We start from the raw sequence: 15,557 nt of genomic DNA, 5'->3' as shown, positions 1-15,557 counted from the left end.
TTCTAATCAGAAGAGCATTTGTGACCTTAATAGACCCTTAGAGATCATTTCACAGGGATGGAGACTGAGACGCATGGCTCCTGCTGTGGGACGGCTGGAGCGTGAATGGAGCTTCGCCACGTCAGCCTCCTGCTGTAGGGAGGCGCCTCCAGCTCTTTGATCCTTGTTATTTTCCTCCATGAAATGAGCATTGCAATACCTGCCTTCAGGGCTTCTTTGTATTGGAAATGATCTGCAAAGTTCCTGGCACATGGTAAGGACTCAGTAAATGACAGGGGATTAGTTATTGCAGAACCAGAAGTATACTTGGGAATTTCACTTCCAGCTGGAGATACCTTTTCTGTTCCTTTACGTGTTGCCTCATCGAGTCATCAGCTACAGGGCCAAGTATTTCGCTTCTTTAGAGCTCTGCAACCCAGTAGAGGACTTGGCATCCAGCCCCAGCTGTTGCTTTCTAACTAAGAAACGAAGTTTCCTCTGCTCTGTCCTTGATCTCTTTGGTCTTGGTTTTCTCAGAGGGAGCAGGGAAAACGTATTATGTCCTGTGAGCCTTTACTTCTTGTATTTCTTTTCTTTTTTAAGGATTAATTTATGTATTTGAAATGCAGAGTTACAGAGAGGGAGAAAGAGAGAGCAAGAGATCTTCCAGCTGCTGGTTCTCTCCCCAAATGGCTACAATGGCCAGGGTTGAGCCAAGCTGAAACCAAGAGCCACAAGTTTCATCCAGGTCTCCCATGTGGGTGGCAAAGGATCAAGCACTTGGGCCACCTTCTGCTGCTTTCCCAGGCAGGAAGCTGGATTGGACCAGTGCCCACGTGGGATGCTGGCAACACAGGTGGCGGCTTAACTTGCTATGCCACAATGCCAGCCCATCTTTTATTTCTTTATTCTAAAAAGTTTACGTATTTGAAAAACAGAGAGAAAGAGAGTGAGAGCAAGAGAGGGGGAGATCTTCCATCTTTATGTTCACTCCCCAAATGCCTGCAGCAAAGGGTATTGGATCAGGCTGAAGGCAGGAGGTTGGCACTCAATCCAGGTCTTCTATGTGGATGGCAGGGAACCAAGTACTCGAGTCATCACCTGTTGCTTCCCAGGATGTGCATCAAAAAGATGTTGGAATTGAGAATGGAGCTGGGTTCACACTCAGGCACTCTAACATGGACAAGCAACTGCTTAACTTCTACACCAAATGCTGCCCTCTCCTCACATATTTCTTATTTTGCTTTGAGCAGCCCATCACTCATCCACCTCAGAAGTGTGTCTCCCCACTTTGCTGAACTTGAACAAACACCATACCTTACAACAGCCTTGGTGAAAACAGACACGGTGTAGGTTCCTGGAGTCCTGGAATCACGGACCATGAAGGCTCCTTCTTTGCCCTGGAATGGTTAGAGAGGATGGAAGGTTAGTGATCCCAGGAACACAAGGTCATGCACCCAGCTCCACTTTCTTGCCTGTGGAAGAAGGAAACACCACAGGCCAGCTTGACATAGAGTTGACTTCCAGTACTGATGTGCTACCATTCACTTACTCTGTTAGCAGATATTTCTTGGGTTCCTCTGTATGCTAGGAACTGTTCAAGCACGGATCCTAGCCACTACTGACACAAAGTCTACCCTCTTAGAGCCTTCCATACACCAGACTCTTTACAGGTGTTTTATTAAAGTCTCCACAACATTACAATCCAGATATTGCTATCCTCACCTTACCAAGGAGGACACTGATTCCAGAGAACTTGAGTGTCTTTCCTATGACAGAGCTGGGCATGTGAGCAAAGCCCATGCTCCTTCTACTAGTCCACGATGCCTCCACTCAACGGGTGTTAGAAGTCACTTCTCCATTCTCCACAAGGGCTCAGAACTTTCATCACTTCCTGGAAATTTCATCACTTCCTAAATGGGAATGCATTTCTTGAGCCATTTTGAGTGCTTACTTGGCTGAAAGAACACCTGGTTTCATGAGGGTGGTGGGGAGAAGGGAGTGCTTCAAGAACCTTCAACACCTTTCACCACCCTGACAATTTTTCCAGCACTGAGGAGATCAGCACAGGCAGATGGATACACCTGTTTGTTCATCTCCAGTGGGAATTTTAAAGTCTAACACTATTTTAAGAATTTCACATCTAGCACAGTTTCCCACCCCACTGTAAATCTGTGTTGGTAACATTCATAAAGCCCATGATTATGATTTACTTAATTTAGATGTAGCAAGGGCATCCTTGAAAGGCAGAGTAGACAGCAGCCTTGTGTGGAGGGCAAGCACCTGTAGCACATGGGGCAAAGCCCCTAAGATCTAGACACACACCTTTCCATTCCCAGCTCCAAAGCTGGGTCATCCGTGTGTATGCACACACACAGACAACCCTGCTATTTGAATTCTAGAATCTCTGGGTTAGGAGGAACCTCATACAGATGATTTAGGGCATGATTGTCCCAGTCTCAGCCCTACTGACATTTGAGTCCAGTAACACTTTGTTGTAACCTCAATTCATAAACCTATGTTTTCCAAACCTTGTTGATTGACATGATCAGCTAAAGACTCTAAAACAGAAAAGAAGGCAAACAACACAAGCACAAAACCCTAGCTCTACTTCTAAAACACAGTGTGTGCATGGATACTCTCCAGCCTGAGGACCCTGGAACCAGGATGTTTTAAAAGTTGCCTTGTAGGCCGGCGCCACGGCTCAATAGGCTAATCCTCCACCTGCAGCGCCGGCACCCCGGGATTCTAGTCCCGGTTGGGGTGCCGGATTCTGTCCCGGTTGCTCCTCTTCCAGTACAGCTCTTTGCTGTGGCCCGGGAGTGCAGTGGAGGATGGCCCAAGTGCTTGGGCCCTGCACCCCATGGGAGACCAGGAGAAGCACCTGGCTCCTGGCTTCAGATCAGCGTGGTGCACCGGCCGTAGCGGCCATTGGGGGATGAACCAATGGAAAAGGAAGACCTTTCTCTCTGTCTCTCTCACTGTCCACTCTGCCTGTCAAGAAAAAAAAAAAGTTGCCATGCATTCTTATGGACCTCTAGGTCTACATTCACTGACTCACTGGACTTGCTCTCCTCTTTATCAGAGTCCTGACCCATGATCTCTCTCACCCAGAGTAGTGCTGGCAAATATCTCGTCCTTGCACAGGGTCAGACCCTGCTGCTTGTAACCTGGTCATGAAGCTCCAGGGGGATGAGGGTAGGGAATAATCACCCCTCCTACCATTGTGCATTCTTGCCAATCGTACTGTTTACCACATAAGCTTTGGATTTGAATACTAAACAGACTTTCAAAACCCCTGAGCTCCTCTTATCTCGGCAAAGAGTTTTGGAGACAATTTGCAATTTGAAGAAGACTTGATCTCTCTTTTTCAGCTATGACATCTCTTTCCCAAGGCTGTGAACTTGGCCAGCCCTCGCTGTGCCTGAAAGTGAGCTGAGTGGAGGAAAATGAAGACAGTTTGATGACCTGAAACTCTGTGAGTAATCTGATTCTGCATACACTGAATTTATTGTGTATTTCATGGATTTTTTTGATCCAAGAGAACAAGATCTAAATCTCCATAAACAGTGATGTCATCCTGGGTGCACTGTCAGCCTGCTGGGGCAGCTCTGCACCACAGCGCTCTCTGCAGACTCTTGGGCATGGTGAAACCAGATGATCTAACCACATTCTTGTTTTTTTTTTCTCTCAGATGAGAATGTAAAATAATTACCCAATGAAATATTAAAGACTCTAACTATTGCTTATAAATCATCATTAAAAATAACTTGATTTTTCCAAAAGTTAGATTTCCCCCTCTTTGAGGTTAGTAGTTTATTCAGTTTCTGAAGTAGAAGTGATTTATGGGACATCAAAAACCCCAGATAAGTTTATTATTTAAAAAAAAAGCTTCTAGGGGGCTGGTGATGTGGCATAGCAAGTAAAGCCACCATCTGAGGTGCCAGCATCCCATCCGGGCACTGGTTTGAGTCCCAGCTGCTCCACTCTGATCCAGCTCCTTACTAATGTACCTGGGAGAGAAGCAGAAGATGGCCCAAGTTCTTGGGTCCCTGCTACATATGTGGAAGGCCTGGAAGAAGCTCCTGGCTGCTGGCTTTGGCCAGGGCCAGCCCAGTTCTGGCCATTGTGGCCATCTGGGGGTGAACCAGCGAATGAAAGATCTCTCTCTCTCTGTCTTTTTTTTTTTTTTTTTTTTTTTTTTACAGGCAGAGTGGACAGTGAGAGAGACAGAGAGAAACGTCTTCCTTTTTCTGTTGGTTCACCCTCCAATGGCCGCTGCAGGCAGGTGCGCTTCGGCTGGTGCACCGCGCTGATCCGAAGCCAGGAGCCAGGTGCTTCTCCTGGTCTCCCATGTGGGTGCAGGGCCCAAGCACTTGGGCCATCCTCCACTGCACTCCCTGGCCACAGCAGAGAGCTGGATAGGAAGAGGAGCAACCCGGACAGAATCCGGCGACCCGACTGGGACCAGATCCCGGTGTGCCAGCGCCACAGGTGGAGGATTAGCCTATTGAGCCGCGGTGCCGACCGAAAGATTCTCTCTCTCTTTGTAACTCTTTAAAAGAAATAAATAAATCTTAAAAAAAATAGAGCTTTTACAAAAACTAGTGCAGCGGTCTTTGCTTCTCCCCATATCTATCTAAATGTTTTTAGTGCTAATAAAGACAAGGTTGACTCTCCAAAAAAAAAAAAAAAAAAAAAAAAGAGCTTTTAAAGCATAATTCATATATACCATGAAATTCTCCCAATTTAAGTATATAATTCAGTGATTTTTAAAAATTTAGACAGTTGTGCAACTATCATCATAATCTAGTTTTAGAATATTTCTATCACTCCAAAAAGATGTCTCAGAACCTATTTGCATCCATGCCACACTGATGTGCCTGCTGTCACTGTAGATTTGCCTGTTCTAGACATTTTATATACAAGGGTAATTCCAAAAGCTCATGGAAAATAGAGTTAAAATGTAAGTTTATTTTAGTGTGAAGAAGTTGTGAGATGCATGCATAATTTAAAAATATTATGCATTTCCATAAATGTTTTAAAGACCTCATCATATATATAATTTCAGCATTTTCGCACTAAAAACACTTTAAATTCTGTTTTTCCAAAGATTTTTGGAAGTTGTGGTCTTTTGTGGTGGCTTCTTTCACTTAGCAGGTTGTTTACAAGGTTCATCTGACTTGCAGCAATTTGTAGCACATATCAGTGCTTCACTCCTTCTTATGGCTGAGTGGTATTTCATTGTATGGACAATTCCATGGTTTGCTTAGACGTTTGTTTAGACATTTGTGGGTTGAGTTTCTACTTTTTCACTTCTATGGAACTTGTTTTTGCTCAACATCATGTTTGTGATATTCATCCATACATTTCACTGAGAATAACCTGCCTTTAAAATGCTTCCCCTTTTGCCAAATAATGTACCTTTGTTCTTGAGATGGGTTAAACCAAGGCAGGAAGAAACAAACCTTCAACAGAGGCAAACTTTATCTGAATATGTAACTTATTCTAGGCCAAGAAGTTCAGATGTTCATCAACTGTTAAGATGGGAGTGTGAACATGTCTTCTGTGTAATTAAGAATGGCTTGATATTTTTGTGTACGTTGTTATTCTGTCAAAGAAGTCATTGTTTCCTGAAGAAAAACTGGTAATGAGAGCAGGGCTAAGCTGTTCACAAGACACAGTAATCCACAGCCATTAGGGAAAGGAGAAGTAAGGCTGCAGGCAGCAATGGCGCGTGCAGGGGCTCAGCTTCTTTGAAGCATGCTTCTCCTCCTGCGGTTGCTGTGGGTGATTGCTGTGAGCGGCAGTTACCTTGGTTTTGGGGGGCTGGGCAGCCAGGAGTTCTGAGCAAAGTGAGGCGTGTAGCACATGCTTTACCAGCTACTTTCCTGCTTTACCACCTCCTTCCTGCGAGACGCCACCTGGAGTCTCAAGGTCATTACTCACTCCACCACTATGCAAGGACACTGACTTGCGCCATGCAGCCAGATGGGAGCCCTTGCTTCTTTGGCCTAGACTCAAGGTCTCATTTTACCTTTTACTACTTTATGTAGGAAAATTAAGAGGCAACAAAAGGAAAAGAATTATGCTGAGAAAGTAAAAATAAATGTACCACCTGGTAAGTTGAGAGAATAGACAGTAACTTGCATATTCCCTTATTAACTCTCTCTCTCTCTCTCTCTCTTTCTCTCTCTCTCTCTCTGTGTAGAAGCATCTCTGCTTTAGTCCAGACTATTCCACTGATTCTCTTTGTTCTGTATCTGAATGTTGTCCCAAATTACCTTTCTATAATACCAAGGGGATGGGCCAGATGCCTTTTGAAGGAAATTCTAACTCCAACAGTCAATCATTATGTAAATTCCAGAAATGTTGTGGTTAAATGTATGGGCTTTAATTTTCTATTCTCAAAAATCACTTTTCTGAAGTTATCAGGAAAATTAAAGGGCATAGAACAGTTCCTTGAATACAATACCAGAACAAGAACTATTAGTGTTAGTGTTAGCCATTACGGCTTCATGCTATGGAACACCATTTGCTGGAAATATTCATTCCATGTCTATCTCCACCTGAGACACATTGGCTTCCTTTCTTATGTCTTTCTTTTTGTTCATACAACTTGAAGGCAACCCTACAAAAGATAATCTCAACACACAGGGCACATTATTACACAGAGATCGACTGGCCATTCATAGCCTTGTCATTCTGCATTATATGTTAAGAGTGTCTCTGGTCATCTTTCATTCTGGGGTGGTGGTTTTTTGTTCTCCTGAAATAAATCTCTTATTATCAATATTGCATTTTATTGACATCTTAGAATCATAGAAATGTGCTATACCAACACCTAAGGTAAGGCTCCTGTATGAAACTCAGCTCACCCATAATGGAAGATGCTGCAAGGTGCACTGAGTGTGTTGCAGAGTACCTGTTCACAAGGGATTCACCCTCCACCTAGATGTATTAAGACAGGAGGGAGGCCGGCGCCACGGCTCAGTAGGCTAATCCTCCGCCTAGCGGCGGCGGCACACTAAATTCTAGTCCCGGTTGGGGCGCCGGATTCTGTCCCGGTTGCCCCTCTTCCAGGCCAGCCCTCTGCTGTGGCCAGGGAGTGCAGTGGAGGATGGCCCAAATGCTTGGGCCCTGCACCCCATGGGAGACCAGGAGGAGCACCTGGCTCCTGCCTTCGGATCAGCGCAGCGCGCCGGCTGCAGAGGCCATTGGAGGGTGAACCAACAGAAAAAGGAAGACCTTTCTCTTTGTCTCTCTCTCGCTGTTCACTCTGCCTGTCCAAAAAAAAAAAAAAAAAAGACAGGAGGGAAAGTGGGGAAAGTGATGAGATAGATCCAAGACAGAATGAAAGCAGAGCTACTGGAAAAGTAATCATGTAACACCGTAAGTGTTCAAAGGTGAGAAAACTCATATTCCATGGGTGGGTAGAGAGAGGAAAGGTACAAGAAATTTCTTGGAAGAGGTGACACTCAGTGATTTCATAGAACATATTAGGAGACCTTTTGGTGGTTCTTAACCCTGAGTAAGTCTCCATAACCTAAGTGCTACCCAGAGGATCTGATATGTAGGCCTGGAGTCCAGCAGTCTGTATTTTTAGAAAGCTCCACCAATGATGCACATAGTCTCCTTGAAGCATAGTTGCTAATTTATACAGCATGTGATGCATTCATTCCTTCAGCAAATACTGATTGAGCAACTATTTTGTGTTAGATAGGGTTTCGGATACTTAGATTCAGCAGGAACAAGAAAAAAGCATGTATAGTCCATTGAAGAAATATGTATGAAGCCGCACACCAGGTGCTTCAGTTAATACATGTCTTAGATGTTATACAAGAAGATGCTACAGCTGTGACATAGTACAATCATTGTTCCAAAGAGCATCCAAAGAGAACAAAGAACAGGAAGAAAACAACACTCATTTCTAGCTTTGCAGAGTCTGGGATAAATCTAACAAGGGCCTATGAAAGTCTGCTCTCATATTTACCTAAGGAGGAGAAGAGGAATTCATAAAGTCGTTAAAAACGTCAGAAAGTAGGGATATTTCAGCTGCGTGAGCAAGCTTGAGGGCCTCAAAAGAACAGCTGTTTTTCAAATGTATAAATAAAAATCTTGAATGGTAAAGAAATCAAAATCTACTTTTGAGAACAGCAGCAGTGTAAAATAGGAACTGTCTTCAGCTTGTCATTAGTGTGAGCTATTTCAAAGGCTTCAAAGACTGCAGTAACCCATGGGGACTGAAAAATGATTGGAAAAAGTGCTTGTTTACCTCCAACGTCATCTTGCATGACTCTCCATTGGTTCCTATCAGTTGAGTTTTACCTTATCAGATAAACCTGGGCTGGAGGGACCAGGTGTCCAGCTGGATTCAATGCATCCTTATTCTGGTTTCAAGAAGTACAGATTTCCAAGAACTGAACTCTGGAACTCTGATTTTGAGTGGAACCTGGGAGTTTGCATTTTAAGCAGTACCCAGGAAATGAGCCAAGTCTGAGTTGATGTAGAACAAAGGAGACACCAGAGCCCAGTGTTGACTCAGTTCCATTTCTCTTTCCCTGTGCTAGCTTCCCTAACTCCCTTAGAGTTTATCTTAATTCACTTCAGGTAAGCCTCTAACTTTTGTCTCAGCATTTGTCTTGTTTCCCACTAGACTCTCAGAATGTCATGGACTGTGATCAATTGTGTTGGCCAAAGGCCCAGGGGCAGAGAGTGGCAGGATGAGTGCTAGCAGTTATCATCTCTGATTTAGTCCAGTGCCAAACTCATTGAGAAACTGAAGTCCAGAAGGAAGAACAAATGTCCCCAAGGTCACACAGAGTTGGTAGCAGCATGGGCACCAGAACTCAGTCCTTGTTCCACTGTACTGTGCTTCCTGATCTCTCATCCTTCTTTCCCTTCATCCTGACATCCCTGGCTAGATCGGTCCTGGTTCTCACAATGCATGGCTTTAGAGAAGAATTGTTGATGGAAAGTAAGTCAAAGCAAGCATTGTATGAGGTTTCAAAAAGTTCATGGAAAAATGGAATTATAAGAGAAGTATATTTACTGTAAATTTTTTTTGAGATCCATGAAATGTTTTCATAATACAGTTCCTGAAAGCTTTCTGAATATACCTTGTATTTCCTCTGAACCCATAGCCCAATCTGGCAGAATCTGAGTCAGTCACAGCCATTTCTGATCTACATAGAGAAGTATGCAAAGCAGACCAGCCCTGATGGCTTTCCAAGGTCAAGACTATTACAGCTGTGGTGATGGCTACATGTCAGCACCACGTCCCATCTCCCACTCCCATCACCAGCTTTCTTATCCTGTGGTTTGCTGATCCTATAAATTCTCAGACTATTTTCACCAGCCATGGGAAACACTGTTACCACAGTATGTCAACCTACTGCACTGGCAGAAACCACAGCATGCCTGAAAAAACAGTACAATTCATTCTACTTTAAGTTAAAAGACAGGTTAAGGAGACTTACTGTGTCCAAAAGAAGTTTTTCAGCTTTGTCTCGGCTGATACTCTTATTGTACCATCTGAAAGCAGGAAAAAGCCATATGTTAACACTGTAAAAATATTTCATTATCTAGTTATCAAAAATAATGCTAGAAAAGCACATGATTATTGGCTTTCTCCCAGCGCCTTCAAATTCACAAGCAAATAAAACAGAATTGGCAAACTATTGCTGAAGCTGGATTTGGGGTACAGAGATTCATTATATTATTCTGTGCACTCATATTGGAAAATTTTCATAATTAAGGTTGAAAAAAACATTTATCTTCCTCTCCATTTCAGAAGTTAAAAAAGTACTAGAGTGTTACAAAAACTAATGCCAGTTTGAAATTTGGCAAATATCCCTTTAATACTACTGTAGAATTTTTTAAGACTGTCTTCCAGACTTTCTGAAAGTGACTGCATTATTTTTATGATATTGGTGACTGATGAAGAAAACCCAAAAAGTAAAAAAGAAGAAAATGAGTGATTTTCAGAGATGGCATTTTTTATGTTGTTAATAGTATTTTTCATTTTGTTGATAGTGTTGGCAGTGAGTAGGTTGCTTTCTTGGTAAGAGGAGTCAGGAGGATCATCAGTGAACAATAATAGTTCAGTAAATTAATAGATCTCATAGGGAAGAAGGTCTAGGTGAAGAAGGAATACCACTGATCAAATCTGTTTGACTATTTTATAGTAGTCATGAATAAAGGAATCATTTGTGCTTTTTGAACACTGTTTGACACAGCAGTACTTTACATCCTAGAGATTAGCTAAATGAGGGTTGGCAATCATGCTTCTTGTCATGTACTAGTCCTACAATAGAGTTGTGTGTTGAAAAGGTAGAGGCAAAGGCATTTGGTGCAGTGGTTAAGATCCCACTTATGCCATGTCAAAGTGCTTGGGTCTGAGTTTTCGCTCTACTCCCATTTCTTGCGTCTGAAAATGCATACCCTATGAGGCAGCAGGTGATGCTCAAGTGTTTGAGTCCCTGCCACCCACATGGGAGAACTGGATGGAGTTGCCAGCTCCCAGCTTTGGCCTGGTCCAGTCCCAACTGCATTTGCAGAATGAACCTTTAGTTGGAAGATCTCTCTGTGCCTTTCAAATAAATACAGATAAGTCAATAAAAATAAAAATAAAAAAGTATGGGCATGGTGTGTAATGGTGTCACCGTCATAGAGTGAGGTTTACCTGACTTCAGTGAGAGCTTTCCTTTATCTTCTTTGTCTTTTTGTTTTACAGGGAAGGGATCTGCCCAAGGTCCTGTCTCCAAAGCAGGGCAGGCAGCCTGAATCTAATCAATCTGCCAACTCACAATTATGTTTCCAGGTGGTGCATTTTGGAGTTCTTAAGGAGATCCCACAAGAAACTTGACAACATTAAGTTCAAGGATAAAACAACAACCTATGGGTTATCCAGCTCTATACTAAATATCTGCATGTTTGCTTGTGAGTCATTTTATCCTCTGAGATTTCATAATCTGGAAAATGCAAATTGAGTACACAGACTATTTGGCTGTTATGGTGTAATATTTTATTTAAAAAAAATGACTTAAGTCACTTTTGGGTGGGGGAATATTATATTTGCTGCAGGTTCTACCATTCCCTATTGCTTTATATTCTGCTGGATATTTGGATTTGATTCCTCAATCATAAAGAAATAGGTTCAGATTAAAAGCAAAAACTAACCAGACTAGGAGTTATCTAAAATAAAAGTGTATTTTTATATAAAGGTATTGATTATAAAAAACATTTTATTTAAATATCTCTCACATGTTTCAGTTCAAATCTTCCCGGGACTGATGAAGCTTCTTTTAACTCAGGAAAGGGTGATTCACACATACTTGATCAAAATGAGTCTTAGGTTGAGAGACTTTTCAGAAAATGATAGCTTTTTACTACTGAATGTAAGATTTCATGACAAATGACCATATTTTAAGTAATTGGAACCCCAATGAGTCAATAGAGGTTCACGTGAGCTTGTATTCTTCAGCCCAGTATCTTACATTTGGTGAACACTTAACATTTTTTAACTTTATAACTGAAAACTTACAAAATGTGATACTATAAAATAACTCCCACACATATTTTAACCAGATGAGCCAATTGCTGTTGCTCTACAATTGTGTCACCATTCCCTCTGGATAGACATATAGGCATTTTTTTTCTGAACCAGTTGAGCAGATTTGCACTAAGTACTTCAGCGTCTATTTACTAGGACAAAGAACCTGCACTTTTACAACCACAGAACCATTACCAAAATCACAAAATTTAATGTAGATACAATACTAATGTCAAAATTTCATGAACTGTCTCAATAACGTGTTCTGTAACAAAAAAATGTTGCACGATTCAAGACTCAATTGAGAATACCAGTGCACTTAATTGCCATGTCTCTACAGTCTCCTTTAATGTACACTATCTTTTCAGTCTTCTGTGTCATTCATAAAACGAACATTTTTGAAGGATACACAATAGTTATTTAAGGAATGGCTCTCAATTTAGATTTGTTTAATATATCCTCATAGCTAAATTCAAGGTGTGCATGTTTTGGGGGGCAGGAATAGTAGAGTGATGTTGTGTCCTGCATAAGGAGACATGATACCTCTCAGCTCCATGTCAATATGAATGTCGGTTATTTGGTTCACGTGATGTCTACCACTTGTAAGGAGATGCTCTGAGACCACATTCACCTCCTAGGTATGACCCTCAACGATGATTTCTGAGTTACAAATGGTGATTTTTATACTTTATCATCCCCTTTACATTCAATATGTGGCATTCTATTGTAAGAAACAACTTTCTCATTTATTTACTCAGTTAACAATCTATTATTGATTCTTATTTTATTCAAAGGATTATAATCCATCATTGTCCTTTATCTTGCTACTCAGATTCTCCCGATTTTGTCAGAGGGAGTCTTTTAAAGTTGAATTCTGTGCCCATTTGACAAGTCCAGGTCATTAAAGCAAAAAATTGAGTGCTTTCTTACTCTCTGGTACAATAACTGTTCCAAACTGCTCATCTTGCTCTTTCCCTGCCCCAACCCCAGAATCTCCAAGCTATCTCTCTAAGAAGTCCTGGTTCTTTTAATGGAAAGTTTTATTTGGGAACCACGATCTGGGTTGCTGTGTGCACATTGCTACGCAGCATGGTTGCTTCTGGGCTTTCAGCCTGAGTAGGAAATATCTGTACCTGGCGGGTGTTTTATGCACACAATAGAATTTCTTAAACATTCAATAGTTCCATTGAAATTCTATCCATGTAAAAGCATTCATTAAATGATAACTTAGAAAGAAATGTTTAGCACAATCTAAATAGATATTTAACACTTATTTATCTATTATTTTGGTATTTGAAGTATTGCCTTAAGCCATGTTTTAAGTCTGTTTGTGTCTGATCCAATGTCAATAGGGTTTTTTTTTTTTTTTCCTTTTCAAGTAAGACAAATTTTTCTGAAACTCCCTGTAGAAGTTTTTCTTTGTTGGCACAATCTCTCAAGCACCTGAGAACCACTCCTCTGTTAAAAGAGCAGGCAACTGCAGACACTTGCCTGTTTCTATTTAGAGTGCATGGTTACTGTTTAGAGACCAGGGTATGGGCGAAAAGAAAGTGGGTCAAGAAAAGGGAGCACTTGGTATTTTTGTACTCAGCCCCTAATTTACTCCTAATCTAGGGAGGACTCCTTATGATGATACTCTTCAAAAACAAATAAAATATCTTACTCATAGGTTTCCAGGTTATTTGGAGATTTTTCCACCAGATAACTGCTTGGTACATATCCTTCATGCCTGTTAAAAGGAAATTAGTGTTTAGATTAATATAGAACTATCTTGTACATCTTCAGTTTATAGATTTAATCCATTAAATGCCATTCAAAGAGCCTTATGTTATTTGGCATTTGTTATAAGATCTTTCAAAGTTTAGAATTAAAAAACTGGTAAAAATAACAACATGCTGTGTGTGAAAGGCAATGGATAGCACCACTAAAATGTGCAAGCACAAGAATTAAGAGTGGCTGTTTTACTTCAAAAGCTCTGCTTGCTATTTTCCTAATTGTGAAATTTCCTCTACTGGAAAAAAAAAATAGTATAATGTTCAGCCTCTATTTTCTGTAAGGAAATATTTTTTGTGTGTGATAATCAGCATTTTTCCATTTCAGTGCTATCATGCCACAGTCAGGAAACCAAAATAATTAAGATATGAAAGACGAATCTCCAACCACAGGTTCTAAGAGATAGGATCAGCTGACACTACAAACTTAAAGTTTTAAAATGTGTTTGAGAAGGAGGAAGGGAGGGAGAGTAAGCTCCCATCCAATGGTTCACTCCCCCAAATGCCCACAACAGCCCCCAGGACTGGGCTGGGAGCCCGGAACTCAATCCAGGGCTCTGTGTGGGTGGCAGGAATCCGGTTACCTGAGCCATCTCCAGGGGCTAGATTGGAAGAAAGCTGGAGTCAGGGACAGAAGCAGGAAATCAGACCAAGGCAGTCCAGTGTGGGATGCAGGCATCTTGATCACGAGGCTGGTAGCCCGCTCCTCTGCCCCTATAGCACGCTTGTTGATTTAAGGCCTCCCTAATTAAACTTCTTCCAATACCAATGGTGTCAACGTGAGAATAAAGGATAAGGTTAGGCTGCATTTGGAGGTGGGGAATCATTTTTGAAGAAGAATTAGTAATTGTGCCTATAAAGTTTGATAAAGAAATTAATAAGAACATAAAAATTCTTTATATTTTTGTACAGTATGTGGTTTTCAAAGTGTTTTCACATTCACTATCTCATTTGAAACCACAAGGGGAAGGCAGAGACCCTTCCACTCCCTGGACCCCCAGCTCTGTAACAGCAAAGTGAGGGGAATGCGGGGGCTGCCCTAGATCATACATAGACTCCTTCCACACTTGCTGATTTATAAATGGGATGCCCAACTGTTTCTTGATTCTTATACCAGAAAGCGTTTTAATTGATCTAAATAAAGCCAATTTTCAATTTCATGATTATGTTTAATGGGGAATGTATAATCTATGCCATATAAATATATTGAGGAGAAAGAAATCAAGAATAAAAATGCCAATGGCAGGGCTGGTGCTGTGGCATAGCAGGTCTAAGTCTCCACCTGAAGTTCTGGCATCCCGTATACAGGCACTGGTTTGCGTCCTGGCTGATCCTCTTCTCATCCAACTCTTTGCTAATGGGAAAAGCAATGGAACATGGCCCAGTGCTTGGTCCCCTGCATCCTCATGGGATACCTGGGTGAGGCTTCTGGCTCCTGGCTCCTGGCTTTGGATAGGACCAGCTTCTGCCATTGTGGCCATCTGGGGAGTGAACCAGTGGATGGAAGACTTCTCTCTCTCTGTCACTCTCTCAAATAAATAAATAAATCTTTAAAAAATTACCTTTAAAAATGCTAATGGCAGACATGGATAATCAGTCATGGCATACTCTCTGGCAAACGAGACATCCAGAGTCAGCATCACCCACAATGCAGTGGTCAAGACATTCACTGCTGATGACAGCCAGTTTATTCTGACAGTTGCCATTTCCCCTGCTACTTCTCTTTTGGAATTATCTTAATTTGATCTTCTTTTTTCCCTGCCACCTTGTGTATTTATAACTATGTTAATAGATCAAATAATAATTTTTCTTTTGAAGAGAATAGCTTTTGCACTTGATCTTAGCCAGAAGGCTGAGAAGTGAGCAGAACAGCTTTTTTTTTTTTTTTTTTTTTTTTTTTTCTGACAGGCAGAGTGGATAGTGAGAGAGAGAGAGAGAGACAGAGAGAAAGGTCTTCCTTTGCTGTTGGTTCACCCTCCAATGGCCACCGCGGCTGGCGCGCTGTGGCCGGCGCACCGCACTGATCAGATGGCAGGAACCAGGTACTTCTCCTGGTCTCCCATGGGGTACAGGGCCCAAGGACCTGGGTCATCCTCCACTGCCTTCCCGGGCCACAGCAGAGAGCTGGCCTGGACGAGGGGCAACCGGGACAGAATCCGGCGCCCCAACAGGGACTAGAACCCGGTGTGCCGGCGCCGCAAGGTGGAAGATTAGCCTAGTGAGCCGCGGCGCCAGCTGCAGAACAGCTTTTG

The 15,557-nt window shown here is 42.0% G+C and overlaps 1 protein-coding gene across 1 annotated transcript in view; it reads right to left on the bottom strand.

Moving 5' to 3' along the window:
- Positions 1 to 15,557, bottom strand: part of ITK (IL2 inducible T cell kinase) — a 67,757-nt gene that overhangs the window by 17,311 nt on the left and 34,889 nt on the right. Inside the window, exons 7-9 of the mRNA XM_051843561.3 lie at positions 13,197 to 13,262; positions 9,459 to 9,513; positions 1,297 to 1,379 (exon numbers count right to left, since the gene is read on the bottom strand). Coding sequence (XP_051699521.1) covers positions 1,297 to 1,379; positions 9,459 to 9,513; positions 13,197 to 13,262 — 204 coding nt within the window. The remainder of the gene's footprint in view (positions 1 to 1,296; positions 1,380 to 9,458; positions 9,514 to 13,196; positions 13,263 to 15,557) is intronic.

Source organism: Oryctolagus cuniculus, chromosome 6 (genome assembly GCF_051225735.1).
Source record: "Oryctolagus cuniculus isolate XC-2025 breed Fujian yellow rabbit chromosome 6, ASM5122573v1, whole genome shotgun sequence".
Taxonomy (NCBI): domain Eukaryota; kingdom Metazoa; phylum Chordata; class Mammalia; order Lagomorpha; family Leporidae; genus Oryctolagus; species Oryctolagus cuniculus.
The sequence above is the reverse complement of the archived record's forward strand: the minus strand, read 5'-3'. Positions and strand labels throughout refer to the sequence as shown.